Source organism: Falco biarmicus, chromosome 4 (assembly GCF_023638135.1).
Source record: "Falco biarmicus isolate bFalBia1 chromosome 4, bFalBia1.pri, whole genome shotgun sequence".
Classification (NCBI taxonomy): Eukaryota; Metazoa; Chordata; class Aves; order Falconiformes; family Falconidae; genus Falco; species Falco biarmicus.
In genome coordinates, this window is record NC_079291.1 from 79,989,072 (window position 1) to 80,004,418 (window position 15,347).

Below are 15,347 nucleotides of genomic sequence, written 5' to 3' on the forward strand. Positions count from 1 at the left end.
CCTTGTCATTAATTTTTTACTGTTCTTAATGGAATGGTAAGTGCTGAAATTGTCTTAGATTTGTAGACCTAGCAGGCTAATCAGTGTGGAAGTAAGTGCAGTTAAATAAAGGAGCTGCCTACTAACTCAAAAGTTACCTGGGCTGTCTCTGCCTTCCTCTCTCATTTAAGGCATTAATATTGGTACGATGCTTGAAGATTTTCAGGTGACCCATATTTCATGGTGAAAATATAAAACGTGGTATCAGCTGAGATACATAGCACTTCCTGACAGTAATGAGAGCTTTTAGCCCTGTAGTTGGACTGCAGTTACTACTTCGTCAGAATTTCCTTTGTTTATTGCTCTCCTGAGATGGTATTGAAATAATGTGAATGTATTTGATGGATAATTATTTTTTTTACTGTTAAGGAAAATTCTACAGTATTAGGGCCCAATTAATTCATTAGAGTTAATGGAAATATATTTTTGGCTAATGTATAAGGCATGAACACATTATTGAGTATTCATTAAAGTCCTGTAGATTGTATTAATTTTGTGTAATATGATTTCTCCAACGTTGTATTGGTGTTTCCTTCCATCTCCATAATGTCTTATCATAAATGTGTTATGCATCAGCACCACTATAGCATTAACAGATAATTTTGAAATGAAGATTTTTGATCTGCAAATACTGAAACGTCTTCTTAAATAATTCCAACAAATACAGTACGAGACAGTTGTGCAGGTTTTTGCAAAATCAGTGCCCAAGAACAGATTTTCTCAGGAGTTCCAAGTTTTTCAAAAAGAGTACATAAGAGTAACTATCATGTTGGAAGTATAATGTTCTGGATGGTTAAAGCCATCTAGATTTTTAAGGGGCTGTTTGGATGTCAGTTTATTTTTATCATATATGTAAGACTAAAAAAACCCCCACACCGTAGTGTCTAGATAGGAACCATTAGCAACTAGTTCATTTTTGTAACCTAATATCATTGCTGTGTGTGTTTGTATTATGACAAAACCACGATGACGTCATCACACTTAATTTTCAACCAGAACCCTGACTTCGTTACTAACTTAACTGTTTTAACTTCCTGTAAGTGGAACAATAGTGCCATCAGGTGGGCAGGAAGGCGAGTGATTTCTTGGAGAATTTGAAATGTATTGCTATTTCAGTAATTAGATTAATCTTGGATCTGGTTGATTTTATATTAATTATATAATAATTATAATTGTATAATATAATTATATAGTATCTTTAATGCCCAAAATTCAGATAAGCAGAATGGATTCTAGTTCAGTCTCCCAGTGGTATAAAGATCTTCTGCTTAAAACATTGAGGAATGTGGTTTAAGTAGTCCTTGCACTACTTCAGATGTTTACCAGCAATATGAAATCACTTGCCAGCAATTGTTCATGACCTTCCAGGGTACAAAATATATAAACAAATAGTAGGCTTACAATAGGAAAGATTGTTAATGGCACAGATATCTTGGTCTGTATCTTGACTGCTTGTTAAGATTTGACCAGAACTTGAAACTCTGAAAAAGAAATAACAGAACAATGAAATGGGACCATATTTTGTAATTTCACAGTCAAAAAAGTACTTTCTTAATTTTAAACGTACTGTAAAACTGTACCACAGCTCACATTGTACCATAGTTCAATAGTAAAAAACCAGTGAAATTATATACTGAAATCTTATAAATACATTACTTTAGATTCCAGTCCTGAAAACAATCTCTGTAGATAAAAAAGGGACTGACCACCTGTAGCTAAGGGCAAAATATAGACCAGCTGCTATGTTAGATCCTTTCTACAATACAGAGCAGATCTGAGCACCTCAGAATCAGTTCCATAACATCCAATGTATGGAGTAGGGCAGCTGTCTAGAGCTAGCCATTAGGAAGTCTCAGAGGCAGGTATTACTCTGTTTAATAAAGGCAGTCTTACCATCCACTCCAATTTTACCATCTCCATCGCTGTCACCTGCTGCCAGGAATGCCTTGGTCTCAGCATCAGTCAAAGCTCTGGCACGGGCTGATAAACTCTGCAGGAAAAATCTGTTAAAGGTGAGAGCACAAATGAGTGAGCTATACTCGGTACCAAAAGCATTGAGAGTTTGGTATTGGTAATAGCTGTAAAATTCTGAGCCTGATTCAATTCTTGAGACTATTTCGAAAGCTCTTTGTAAATAATTTTGAATTAAATGGCAAAACTTCCTCTAACTTCAGTGAGAATAAGGGTAAGAAAGTAAGAGGTTATGGCATCACAACATGTGAAAATCCTTGGTGACATTTTGGTTTCATTGAATTAAAAAGGCAAAAATAAAACTGACTCCATAGTGGCAGGATTCATCTTCCCTTCTCTGTTATCTTCCTTCTTTTCTCCTAAGATGTAGACTTTTGAGAGTGGTAGACTTTTGAGAGCGGCAAGAATTTTTCTAACCTTGCTTTTTAACTTCAGTCAGATTAATATGAACTGTAAGATAGAATTCATGTGATAGAAAGAAAGATGAGAGAAAAAAGCTCTTTGAATTCAGTTAGTAAAAAATCTTACAATAATAAAAAGCAGACTCTAGCAGAACTGCTATTTTTATCTTCACAGTCTGTCAGTTATCCCTACATGCAACAAGTACTTTCAGTGCTATCAGAGTGTTTTCTCGTTGAGATCTAGCCTTTCCTTTGTTATTTGTCTTGCAGCTCCTTCAGCCCAAGTGTGTGCACAGAGGCACACAATTGTCTCTCATCCAAAGAGACAGAAGGAAAGGGAATAGTTCTGATGTTATCCTGCATTTTTAGACAATAAAACACAAGCCTGTTGGTAACTCGTTTATTTACTTACTTCAGTTCATCTTCCTCCATAAAGCCACTCCTGTCCCAGTTAAGAATTCGGAAGGCTTTTGTGAGCTGGTCTTTGGATTTGGAGTTGAGACCAACTTTGACAAAAAAGTTTTTGTAACTGAATGAATCAGCAGCTGAAATAAGCAGGAAGAGATGAAGGAAAGTAGTTAAAGATCTGGAACAAAAGAAATATGAGGCTTTTGGTCAAAAAGCAGTGAACTGTTCTGCAGTACATTGAGGGTCATTACAAACCTCAGTCAACAAATCTTTGGTTTTCCTGAGTTTATTTCAGACTAATGGGATTTTTCCATTAATGATCTCTCAAACCTAGGAAGATAAATATTGACTGTGGTCTTCATTATGCAAGTACAGACATTTGTAAATAGATACTTCACTCAAACATAAATTCATAGAACTTGATGTTAAATACTGTGTCTGTATTGAAATCAGCAGGAATTTTATTATTATTCTCTGAAAAAAACAGTATTTCAGCCTCTAGATTTTTTTATATATAAGATTGCTACAATGCATAAGTAATGATGGGTACCTGTACCGTGGCTGGCAAAGATTAAAACTTGCATGTATTCCATTACCTTGCATCCTTTTTCTCTTTTTGATAAGACAATTAAAACATAATTAGCAAATAAACATAACAAGAACATTTTACCATGTACTCTGGAGAAGAAATCGACATTATACTGTCTAGTTCATCCTTTCAGCCTTTTCTGTTTCCATTGGAATTGGGATGTTGGGTAGTGACGACAAAGGAATTTGCTAGATAAACTGAAAAGCCAAATGTAAAACATAAATGTTACCTTGACAGCTTTGTAGGCAAGCCACAATTTCAGCTTCTGTCAGGATACCAGAAAGAGCCATGTCAAAGCTACTGTAAAATGAAAAATAATATTGGGTAGAGTTCATGTTGGTCTTGCTCTGTCAGCCTTTAATGCTGCCCGGTGAGGACAGCCAGGTTTGATTAGTGGGGCAGTTGAAACATAGGTCCCAGGGCAAACCAGAGGAGCTGCTCTGCAGGAGCTAACTGGCTTATTATTTCTAGTTAAGTCTTCAGGTGCACAAGCTGAGGACAAAATACATGTATTCAGCATCTGGGGATTTTTGGTTCTTGCCATGCATTTTTTGTGTGGGTTATTGTGATGTGTTCAAAAGCTCCAGAGGAAAGCTGGAACTCACCTTGGCACTCTAGTTTTCCCCAAGCCAAGAACAGAAAAAAACGTAAGGTAAAAGATCTGCAGAGTCCTCTTGACTTAATTCTTTTTCAAATGACAGAGATAATGACTTACATGGACCTTAGTAAAGTCCTCTTGACCTTCTACAGATGTCCTAGAGCCACGTGATGGCTCAGATGCCCCAGGGGATAAGTTACTGTGGCTGACAAGACTTGCTAGCTAATCAGATTGGTAGTTATATCCCAAAGGAATGTGCATGGTGTCTTAGACAATATGTAAGGTTTAGTGCCGTACAAAGTAAATGCTCTTAGCTTGCATCTATTTTTAGTCTAGTGATTGATATTTGATCTGTGAATGAAAAATAAAATTATTTTTTAATATTGCATAATGATAGCAACAAATGGACAGCTCCATGGTAGACTTTGACTTTCAAAGGCCTGATCCTGATGGCATTACCCATGAAACATTTCTTCTGCCCAAATAATCTTCAAATAATACTAATAGTGATACATTTGTGATAGATATATCTTGACATACAAGTAGAATGTCACAGATAAAAATTTTAATTTTAAATTAGCCCAAAGTATTTTTAATAAGCTGATATATAAGCTTTGGCTACCCAATTACTGAAATAGGTACTTTAGGCTATAAAAGTGTAATATTGAAGACATTTGCTTGGTATTAATCCATTGCATGGTGCACATTTTAAATCATGAAAAGAAATGTGTCCATTTATAGAATGAAGGTTGTCGGTTGTTCGTCAGCACACAGCAGTATGCATCAATTAATAGTAAGGAATGAAAATGAGCAGTGAAATCTGTGGTATTTGGTTCTTTCTGTAGTGAAAAAATAAACTCCTGTAAAGATTCCGATAATAGCTAAACTCCAGCTGCAGCTTTTCTCTTACTAGTTATTAATAGGATCCTCCACCTGGCTGTCTCATGAAATCTGTTAGGACCTAATGGCCTCAAGAATGGCTGAAATTGGCCAATGGTGTAAAAGCCATTAGGAGAACATTTCACACTGACACATACATAAATGTGCACAGACTAGCATTGTAGATTTAAATAATATGTGAGTAATGCCATTACATTTAAAATGAAGCCTAACACTTGGTCAATATAACATAAAATTGCTGTCTTTCAAAAATTATATAAGTGAAAATACAGACAAAACCTCATCTTGTACATCCTAAGTTTCCCTTGATCATTTCTTTAAGAGAAGAATGCTTAGGAGAAGCGCTAATCATATTATTCCAAACCTATGCTGTGTGGTAAATTCTATCTTGTGAAAAAAAATTTATTTTGTTTTTGTTTTACATTTTACATTTCTGGACTATATAAGATCAAGTGAGCAAGTTACTTTTAAGGACGTTCTGTTCTCAGCTGGTGGATATATAAACTAAGTGATCCAGCCTTCCCATGTGGGAATCTAGCTTTGTCTGTGCTTCAGATTCCTAGGAAGTAATTGAGAGTATGGCCTGAGATCAGACAGGATCTGATAGTTGTGTTGGAATTACTGGACATTCAAGAAATAATCCTTGTGAGAAGACCACATTGAGTTTACAAAGCATTATCGATAAAAAGTTTGAGTATTTCTGTGGCAAACCAGAACTTGCCTGTAGATGGCACCAAAGACAGTCAAGTCCAGCCATGAAATCTCTCCGGGATTACTTGGGGTGCGAGAAAACCAAGGAACTGAGAATGAGAACACGTTAGCAGGTGGGCGCTCATGAGCAAGGAAGAAAAGAGGAAGGAAAAGATATTTAAAAGAAAAAAAGTCTAGTCTACCAAATCACTTGAAAGACTGGAATATAAACAGACTAGATTGAAAACTCTGAAAGAATTCCAGAGGATTTTTCTTTAATGATGATTAGGAAGAACAGGTTGTTTTGTCTGTCTAACAAAGCCAGGTTTTACTGTGTTTATTTTTATGCTGGCTAAGTGTTGCAGTCTGTTAGGGAGATAATTGCAAATACAAGATCAGCTTGTTCTGGAGGCCTGGGAGTTAGAGCAGAAAGTTAGTATCTACGAAAAACCAGCTGATAATATCTAGTTGTGATGAAACTGATGGGATTCCCTTTGAGTTAAGTATTTGCATATTCTGCTTTGACATAAGTTCCCCTTTGAACTTGGGGTCAGTAATATCTCTGTAACTGTAGGGTACTGCATTGTCTAGGGGTACCTTCTTTCCATATTATAACTGATGTGATGATCTGATTTTCTTTTCTGGAGCTTGATACACAAACACTCTGATTTTCTTGTTTTCATGAGCATAGGACATGCTGACAAACAAATCCAAAGTTATGGAGCAGCCATATCACAACTGCTAGATATATAGGACTTTAGTGCTGAAAATGTACCAGAAAGTCCATACCAATGTAATGGTATCTTTCTGTGCTTGCAAGGAAAAGTAATGTGGAAATTAAATTTTAAAAAAATGTGAACACTTTACATTAGTTCATATTCCACAGCATCCACTTATTAAAATGTTTTAAAATATATGAACAATTAAACATGAAAATGTTAGGTACGTATCTCTTCAGGGATTTAATCAAGATGTATCTATTTCAGTAACCCATTCCAGGAAATGAATCCAGCCTTGGCCTCCTCTGCCCACACTGTTTGTGTGAAGAGCTCCAGGGGCCTCTGATGATGCTGCATCAAAGATTTTCCACATGGGCTGGCTGCTAACTCAAGGGAGAAACTTTACCAGTCGATGTGTGCGATGAATGTTCTGACATCCCCTTGCCCTTTCTGTGCTGTCTTACTTGTTAGAAGATGACTGTGAGATTTCAAACAGTTGGAGAGCTGAAATTGAATCTGAAGTTTACAAATGGCTCTAGGTTGGGATTTCCAAAGGAACATGAAGTTAGGAGGCAGCCAGCTTCCATTAAATACCAGGAGATCTTATGCATGATTCTGCTGATATATTCAGGACAACCCAAAGTTTCAGTTTAAGTGAGATGATTGATTCAGTGGCTAGAATGTTAGGGTGGGTTTGGGATATTGGGTTCGACACCCTGGCCCTCTAATATGCTTTTTTCTAAGAGCTTATGTAGGACAATCAATTTCTTTGTGTTTCATTCCCACTTAAAGAGATCATAGTACATCTTTATTTCACAAGAAGTGTTGGGAGAATAAGAGTTTAAACTGCTCATACAGGGTAATGGGGGAACTGAAGCATGTCTGAGAACTCAGGTTTTGGGCTCATTGGCGTTCAGATCTGCCACTCACTTTTTGGGTTGCTCTTTAATTGATATAGTAAAGGTAAAATACATAAACAACATTTCCTTTATCCGGGGAATTATGAAGCAATATTATACTGAGTATTATACTGATTAGGATGGTCTTACTCTAAACCTGAGAACAAGTGTGATAATACAGAGTGTTTTTAGATCTTTTCTGATTTGATGTTGCACAAACAGTTTCTAACAGAGTTTTGGTTTTTAATGGTGTACTCAGCAGTGTTTTATTTGTGTACTTCATTCATAAAAGCTTAATGCAGAAGATTTAATCCTTACTTATTAGGTGGCCCGGAGAAGCTATAGAACCTACATCCTTGAAGATGCTCAAACTCAGAGCAATTGGCCTTCTGATGAAGTGATTGGGACACTTCCAGAGATCCTTTCCAGCATGAATTACTCTTGTGATTCTATACCTTAATTTTGGTAAAATTGTGATATCACTATTTGTTTCTCTACTACTTCAGATGGCATCCAACAGACATCCTGCAATCAAAGATTTTCTCTAGAGCAATGACATTGTCAAGTTCAGAGAACACTCTGTGCTATTCCCTAAGAAAATTGAAGGCTGCCACTGGCTGAACTTAAATTCATTGAAATGAACCTTCCAAGAAAACTTTTCATTTTTGACATTTGTTTCCTTCAGGTGCGAAATATTCCTCTCTAGTCTGATTAGCTCTAAAAATGTGGAACCTTGTGCCGACAGAAGACTAGTCACAATAGTGACTAGGCATTGGTTTTGCTGAACAGTCTATGGGCTTTTTGTGAAATTGGAGACTTTTTCGAGTTTTATTGTAATTCTTTAAAACGAATTGGCTGGATGGTTTTAATAAGATTAAACTCATCTTCTTGCCACGAGTTACTGTTTAAGAAGAACAGATTTTCTCATAAACAAAATACTCTTGAAGCTGTATGTAAAGTTGCAACATACGCCTGATCCTCAGAAGTACTTAGTTCCCCCTTGTGGCATCAGAAGGCAGGGACACACAGTTATTTAGCATCTCTGAAACACAGGATAGGCCACTATGCAGTCTTGCATGTCTTGCATTCCACATGAGACTTTCAGATGCGCAAGGAATGCAGTATCAGGTCTGTCACTTATGGTATTTTGTGTGCCATCTGCTTGTGAACTAGTGACGTGATATTTTAGGGATTAGCAGCATGAAGAGCTAATGTATATATTAGATCTGTATATTGCTGCAGATCTGGATTGCTCTGGGTTTTCTTCTTCAGCAGATAGGAAAAAGGAACCAACAGAGTCTCATCATTATGCAAAATATTTCAGTGCTGCAATTAACAGCAGCTATAATTTAAGCCCATATTTAACATCAAAGGCGGTGGGGATAGAATTAGGATTTATATTCGTTATAATTCTGCCAAGGCTTCAGTGAGTTTGATTGCTAGAATTCCTCTTTTGCATTAGCCATCTTAAATCTGCCGAACAGCTCTCTTCCATGCCTGGGTATGAGTGAGCTGTACTTGCCTCACATAATCATCTCACAATTCATGGAAATGCCAACACTGAGTGTTACATAAAAGTTCCAGAAGGCTTTGTTTCTGCTCTTCTTCGAAACAGCTGCCAAATTATGTTATAATTATCATCCAGTTTCAGCAGGGAGTATTAAAATGACAGTCTACTTGTGAGCTGGAACCACATCATGGTAGCTGGGAAAGGAGACAACTAAATGTTGGTGGGGAAATTTCCAACCCACTCAGCCAGAAATGCACATCTACTCAGTCTGTTGAGCTCTGCATTTCACCATGAACAGTATTTACTTAGTCCATTAAAGAAGACAATGTTATAACTTGCTCTGAATCCTGTAAGACACTTATTAAAGGAAAGACTTGCTCTTAGAAATTTTCAGACTTAAGAAAATTTGCTAATATTATGAATTATATAGATGATTATTCATATTATAAATGAAAGAATTGAGTAAAAGCCATTATTTAGCATTGTAACAGAGCTTTAAGGTAATCAAACAGCAAGACTGGCCATTGTTTTGTCTGTAGGAAACACAGACATTCACAAATGTGGCAAAGTATTATTGTCTTGTATATATTAAGAAATAATAAGCAACGTGTTCATGATTCACAAGGAAGACCTCCAGGCCTGTGGCCCATGTTGTCAGGGGACTGTGACTTGTGACAGTGTCAGAGTTGGGATTAGACCCTTCTCTTCTATCTCACAGTTGCCTTAGATTTCATGAAAGATAAATCTTCTTAAAGGAGAGTTACGTTTTAAGCCATAAATACTTTCTGATGATGCATGCTGTAGCCTAGTACTTAATTTTGTAAAATCACACACAAATTTATTCCATGATTTAAGCTATGTGTCAACTCCTCTAAATTTTTGTTCTCATATTCTCAGGGTTGGGTCTTAATATAGGTTATTTTTAGCTGTCTTGTTAGCATTGCTTTTTCTCAAGGATCAGAGAATTAAGCAGAAATAAAACTCAATGAAATCAGTACAGTTAAGCCTTAAAAGATGTCATATTGTTTAAGATCTTCAGAACTGCATCTGGTGATTCAGCATGGTCAAGTATGATGATGGAAAACCTAAACAAAATTTTAAAAGCAGCTTTTTCCCCCTAAGTTGTTTTGTTAAAAATTTTTTTCTCCCTTCTTCCCGACACAGTTTCAACATTATGAGTGGCTGAAAATCACAAAGTGCCTTCTTTACAATGGAAATGTAACAATACCACATGACCAAAACATCTGTACATTGCAAGATTTCTCAGCAATCCAGTGTGTGAACTTCATGTATGGGGAATTGTTAATGGCTGAAACAATATAAAAAATGTACAAACACATGCTGAGTGCGAAGTGCTTGTTGGACGAGGTAATTGGAAGAGTCAGTCCAAGGTTGCCTTTGGCCTAATGCTGTTTATGCCTTCACCAGAGACTGGAATTCTGTCAAGGAAGAAAATAAGAAAGGCAGGGAATAAAACTAGGTGCAAGTGGTTTTAAACATCTTTAGAAAAATAGATAAAAATGACTTAAACTCCTAGCCATGGAGGGCTCCCAAAGTTATTATAACACTGCACAACCTACTGCTAAACTGAGATTCTGGGGGCGTAACAGATTTTTCACTCCTTAAAAAAAGTAAGTGCAGAGAGGAGTGCATCTGTAAATTCATATTTGTGGGAAATCCTGACTTAAAGGTAAACTAACCCATTACAAACTCTGATAATAGCCAAGGAAGCAGAGAGTTAATTAGGTCAAGCCTGTAGCTTTCAATATGAGGGATTTTTTTGGTTTTCTTATTCCACAATTAAAGATATCAGTAGTGATGTGATTTCAGAATGGGAGATTCAATGGTTAAGGGCTAAGATCTGCATAATATAATGCCCTATTTGGGGCTTATAAACAGAAGCTGCAAAATCTGCTGCTAAAGCAAATTCCTCCAACAGTGTATCTCTCTCCCCTCCCAAACTCTGGCTAAGATTAGCACGTGTGTCTGTTAGAGTTATTGCCACCTGTCCTAGTTCAGCTGAGACAGCCCCGTTTTCAGTGACTTCATCTCTAATACATGATGCATAATGTCCTATTTTCCTTTGCTGCAATTTCTAAAAGAAATATCCTGGCCAGTTCACATCATCCCTGTGAGGTTTTCTTTAGGAATTGGATTTAGTTTCTCATAGAGGGACTGCCTAGTGAAATTTGCACTGATCAAGTAACTCTCCAGCACAAAATTCTGTGCTGCATTGCAGCAGTTCTAGCTTTGAAAAACAACACCAGTCTGATTTTACTTTGTTGAATTGACCACTTAGTAATATTGGCCAGTGTTTGATAGTGGTAAATGAAGAAATAAATTTGTTTAGGTGGAAGTGTGTTTTAAAATGAAAGCATTATATGGCCAGAAGTGCAGAGCATCCACTGCCGAAATGGAAATTCAAATAACGAATAGGTGTTCAAGATGTTTTAAAAATCTGGCACATTGGGTCTATGGATCAAACCCATGGCAGAATTGACCCCCAAGCTGTTATTATTGATTGGAAGAACAGGCTCTATACTGGGCCTAAATATGCTATTGCTGCAACAGAGACCAAATGGGAATAAAGCTATGAAAATAAAGGAGTATTCGCTAGTATAAAAATTGTGGAGAAATTACCAGGCCAAAGTACTTGGATGTATTCTTCATGACACAGTTTAAATTCAGTCCTAAATGCATGCATTTTAAAACACAAATTTTAGGAAGTTTCCAAAAGTCTCACCTTCCACTCCAATTTTGCCATCACCATCAGAATCACCTGCAGCCAGAAAAGCCTTGGTCTCCGCAGAGGTGAGGACTCTGGCACTCGAAGAGAAATTCTTCAGAAACAGCCTGAAATAGAAGAGGATAGAGTACTGTGCTTCAGTTTTATTCTCTGAAATATCCTTAGCATATTTGTATTTCTGGTGTTCTGAAACCCATGCCAAAACCCCCATAAGGTAGTGCCTGCTTTTACTATCTGAGGAAATCCACACAGATTCAAGGAAAGACAAAGAACTATGTCTTATTTTTAAAATAACAGCAAGTTTCTTCTAGGACACCAAGTGAGTTCAAAGGTTTACATTTTTAAAAGAAATAATCAGCTGAACAGTACTTACTGAAGCTCTTCTTCTTCAATGAAACCACTCTTGTCCTGATCAAGGATTCCAAAAACTTTCTTTATCTGGTCAGGGCTTTTGCTGGATAAACCAACCGTGGAGAAGAAAGACTTGTAGTTGAAAGAATCATCAGCTGAAAGAAACATAAGTAGTTTAAATTGTTTTCCCTTGAAGTTGCTCCTACTGTATGTATTCCTTCAGAATGTGTATGTCTTTTCTTAAGCATCAGCCTGCTCCTCTTTCCCTTGTTTCCCAGTGTAGCAGAAAAGAAGATGGAGTGGATAATTTCCCTTTCTAACCACTCCGTGCCTGTGGTGATATATCCTTTTAGCCAGTTTGAAGTTTTCTGCTACAATGCACATTCTGCTAAAGCATGCTTTATTAAAAATAACAAACACTATTAATATTTATTATTAACACACAATTAATAATAAATATTTAGTGTGCCACTGTGTTTTACAGACCAACTGTTAAAATTTTTACTTCATTTTCACGTAGTCCTTACTTTGGTGAAGAATTTGGTAGAAAAGTAAGTATTTCACAGTCAAAATAACTCCTGAGCATTTGGAAAATTGGCTTGATCTTGCCAAGGAACTCTTGAGAGAACTGAGACTGGTCATTACTTCAGAAATGACATTTTGATTCTGCAAGCTGAGGGGGTTTTTTTTGACATTTGGAAGGAAAAGGCCAACTATTGACAAAAATTGACAGAGTTTAGAGTTAAGCCAGCCCTAACTGAAACCGAGGCCTTTTAATTGCAGTTCTGTGTTTTGGGGAATGTTACCCAGCAAGTAACCATTTGTGAGACATTCTGAATTCAAGGGGCTACACTGTAATGTAGCTAGAAAGAGATCTCACGGGGAAGGAATCTAAGGGGAAAATGATAGGCATGTCATCTTAAGACATAAAAATGATATGCATCTTCTGGCTGCAGAGAGACCATTCCTTACCCTGGCAGCTGGAGAGAGCAGATTCAATATCTTTAGCAGAAAGGATGTCAGTGATGGCCATTGTTGAACTGTAAAATAAATTAAATGTGAGCTACTTAGTCATTAAAATGACTTCTCTACCTCTTTCATGGTTCTATTTGAAGTTGCTGCTGTGACAGTATATGATAGGGGAGACATTATTCATTTAATTGTAAGCGGAGCATACTGTAACAGATGTCTACAGCAGGTGCTTCCACTTAAAGCTGGGTAATGAGGGAGGAATTCTGCATGCCGGAGTGTGGGGCTTCAGGAAGATCTGATGCCTGTACTGCACTGGGAGAGCAAATCAAAGGTGTCTAGCACCACAAAACTTCATGACTTCTGTGTAGGTTTGCCTGGAGGTGGATTATTACTCAATTAAAATTGGCATATATTTACAGCATACATAAAAATTATGGCTTAGTATGTGGTCTAGGACTATATCTGGGATAAATGTTATTGGAATTTAGAAAATCTAGTATTATTATCAATAAATGTAGTGATCTTTTTAAAGAATGAAAATAGTAGTATAGGATAAGTAATAATAATTTTACTCATTTCAAGGAAATTAAATTTGGAGAGTAAGTTCCTCCTTTGTTTAGTTGCAACAATAAACATAACTACACTATAAATGTGGCTTGCTGGGCTGCTGCATCATTAAAAGACTACATTTCATGATAGCTTTATAACAAAGTTTTCTTAGGTATGCTGTGTGTGTGTGGGTTGTTTGTTTGTTTTTAATTCCATGTAGGTGATAATAAACCAGATTTTTGTCCAGGTTTTGGCATTTCAGTATATTGATGTGCTTAGAACAGAGGTATTGAGACTTAATATTCATTCCTAGTAGAGTGAAGGAGGGATTTTCTTCTGATACAGCAGCATTTGACAACAGATACTTTTTGTCCCATTCAGCCACCAACAGCTGCAGTAGTTTGCCAATGTAATATGTATCACTTAAGAAAATGCTACCAGGTCTGAATTTCTAGTCAATTTTTTGTGTGAACATACAATACATTTTTACAGTTTGGTAAACTGCACACAGCAGTGTGGACTGGTTACAATTTAAAACTTACGACATTACTGTAAAGTAGCTTCATGTTAATGAAAGGAGAGGAACTAAGGCATAGAAAAGTTATTCTTGAAACCCATAAGAGAACAGAAATATATTTTCATGAATCCCTAACTGATCTTCAACAACATCATTCTTTTGTCTAAGCATGGAAAGCAGCATTCATGAGAAAGAAACCAGTGCTGGTAACCATTTATAGTCTGTGTGCTGGTTTGAGATCTACACACAGGTTTAAACTTTGCATAAAATATGAAATGGCTGCCTCTTTACCCACTGGTTTGCAGCAGAGAAAATAGTCAATCATTTCAGTTCCTTTATGAGTATCTCAGAAGGTGTAAGGAGACAATGGGACAAAATCATGCTGATGACAATGGGTACTTCTCCAGCTAAGGCACATGAGTTACTTTTGTTCTGCTAGCAATTATTTTGTCCCAGCGGCTTCCTGTGTAAAGTACTCCCCCCTCTCAGCACTAGGCAAGATAATTTGGAGCTCTGCCATTTACCTAATTCTCACTGCTGACAGGATTAAAAATGGGGAAGAGTTGAAGGAAAACCTAAAAATTGCAGCATTTTTCACAAGGGGCATCGTTCCTGTCTTTTTCCATCCTGTGATCTGAATGCTGATTCTGTTCTATGTTAGCTTGTAAAGATACGACATACTGGCATCTGATATAAGAACAGATATTTTAATTGCATAGGTGCTTTCCATTTAGGGAGCATTTTGCTTTTGTGTTTCTTTTTCTGAAAGCAGAGGATCTAATCAGCTTACCTTTGTGGTCTTCTTGACTGGATAAGGAAGCAGTCTGGTTGGAAGGAACGTACTTGCTGTGTGTCTCCAGCAGAGCTGAGCTTGCATATATATACTTTAAGTTGTATACCATATACAGATTTTAGATTTCAGCGTCACGAAGCGGGAATGGTGTCAAATGAACTTGCCTAACTAATCATCTTGCACTATTTTTATCTCAAGAGAATGCATATGATATTTGCAAACGAAACAAGATAAGTGGCCAGATAGGTGAAAAGGACAGAGTCATATTAAATTTCTTCTGATTTAAGCAGAAAATACTAAGTCTCCATATGATGTAGGGCAGGAGAAAACCCACTATCTGATATGCTTGATACAAGGAGTCAGATGAAATGAAGCACTACTAACTTCTGAAAAGATGCCTTTAATGAATGTTTTAATGTGATAACTTGTTACGTGTAGATGCTACATGTGATTAAGTTTCATCATTGGATGATGAAAAAAATATTTTAAAATATCCTGCTCAAATATTGTTTGTGTAGCAAACCATTTAGGGAAAATAATAGTCGTGTTGTCTCCCAGAATGTCTGGTCTGTTGTTGTTTTGAAAAAAACCCTAACACACAGTGAATTTGTTGCTACAGGAGGTAAAATAATATTATGTCAATCCATTGGAACAGTTGGTTGGGGGAGGGTATTTTGTCTGGTATGTTTCCAGGG

General features: G+C 36.8%; 2 protein-coding genes across 2 annotated transcripts; both read right to left on the minus strand.

The window, feature by feature from the left end:
• Positions 1–1,494: 1,494 nt before the first annotated feature.
• Positions 1,495–3,734, minus strand: LOC130148399 (parvalbumin beta 3-like). Its single transcript, XM_056336896.1, has 4 exons — positions 3,638–3,734; positions 2,824–2,956; positions 1,933–2,042; positions 1,495–1,520 (listed from the first exon to the last, which is right to left on the minus strand). Exons 1-4 carry the CDS (start codon positions 3,696–3,698, stop codon positions 1,495–1,497), a joined length of 330 nt encoding a protein of 109 aa, XP_056192871.1. The 5' UTR covers positions 3,699–3,734.
• Positions 3,735–6,793: 3,059 nt separating this feature from the next.
• On the minus strand, positions 6,794–14,723 carry LOC130148124 (parvalbumin, thymic). Its single transcript, XM_056336328.1, has 5 exons — positions 14,650–14,723; positions 12,794–12,861; positions 11,844–11,976; positions 11,468–11,577; positions 6,794–10,163 (listed from the first exon to the last, which is right to left on the minus strand). Exons 2-5 carry the CDS (start codon positions 12,852–12,854, stop codon positions 10,138–10,140), a joined length of 330 nt encoding a protein of 109 aa, XP_056192303.1. The 5' UTR covers positions 12,855–12,861; positions 14,650–14,723; the 3' UTR covers positions 6,794–10,137.
• Positions 14,724–15,347: the final 624 nt, after the last annotated feature.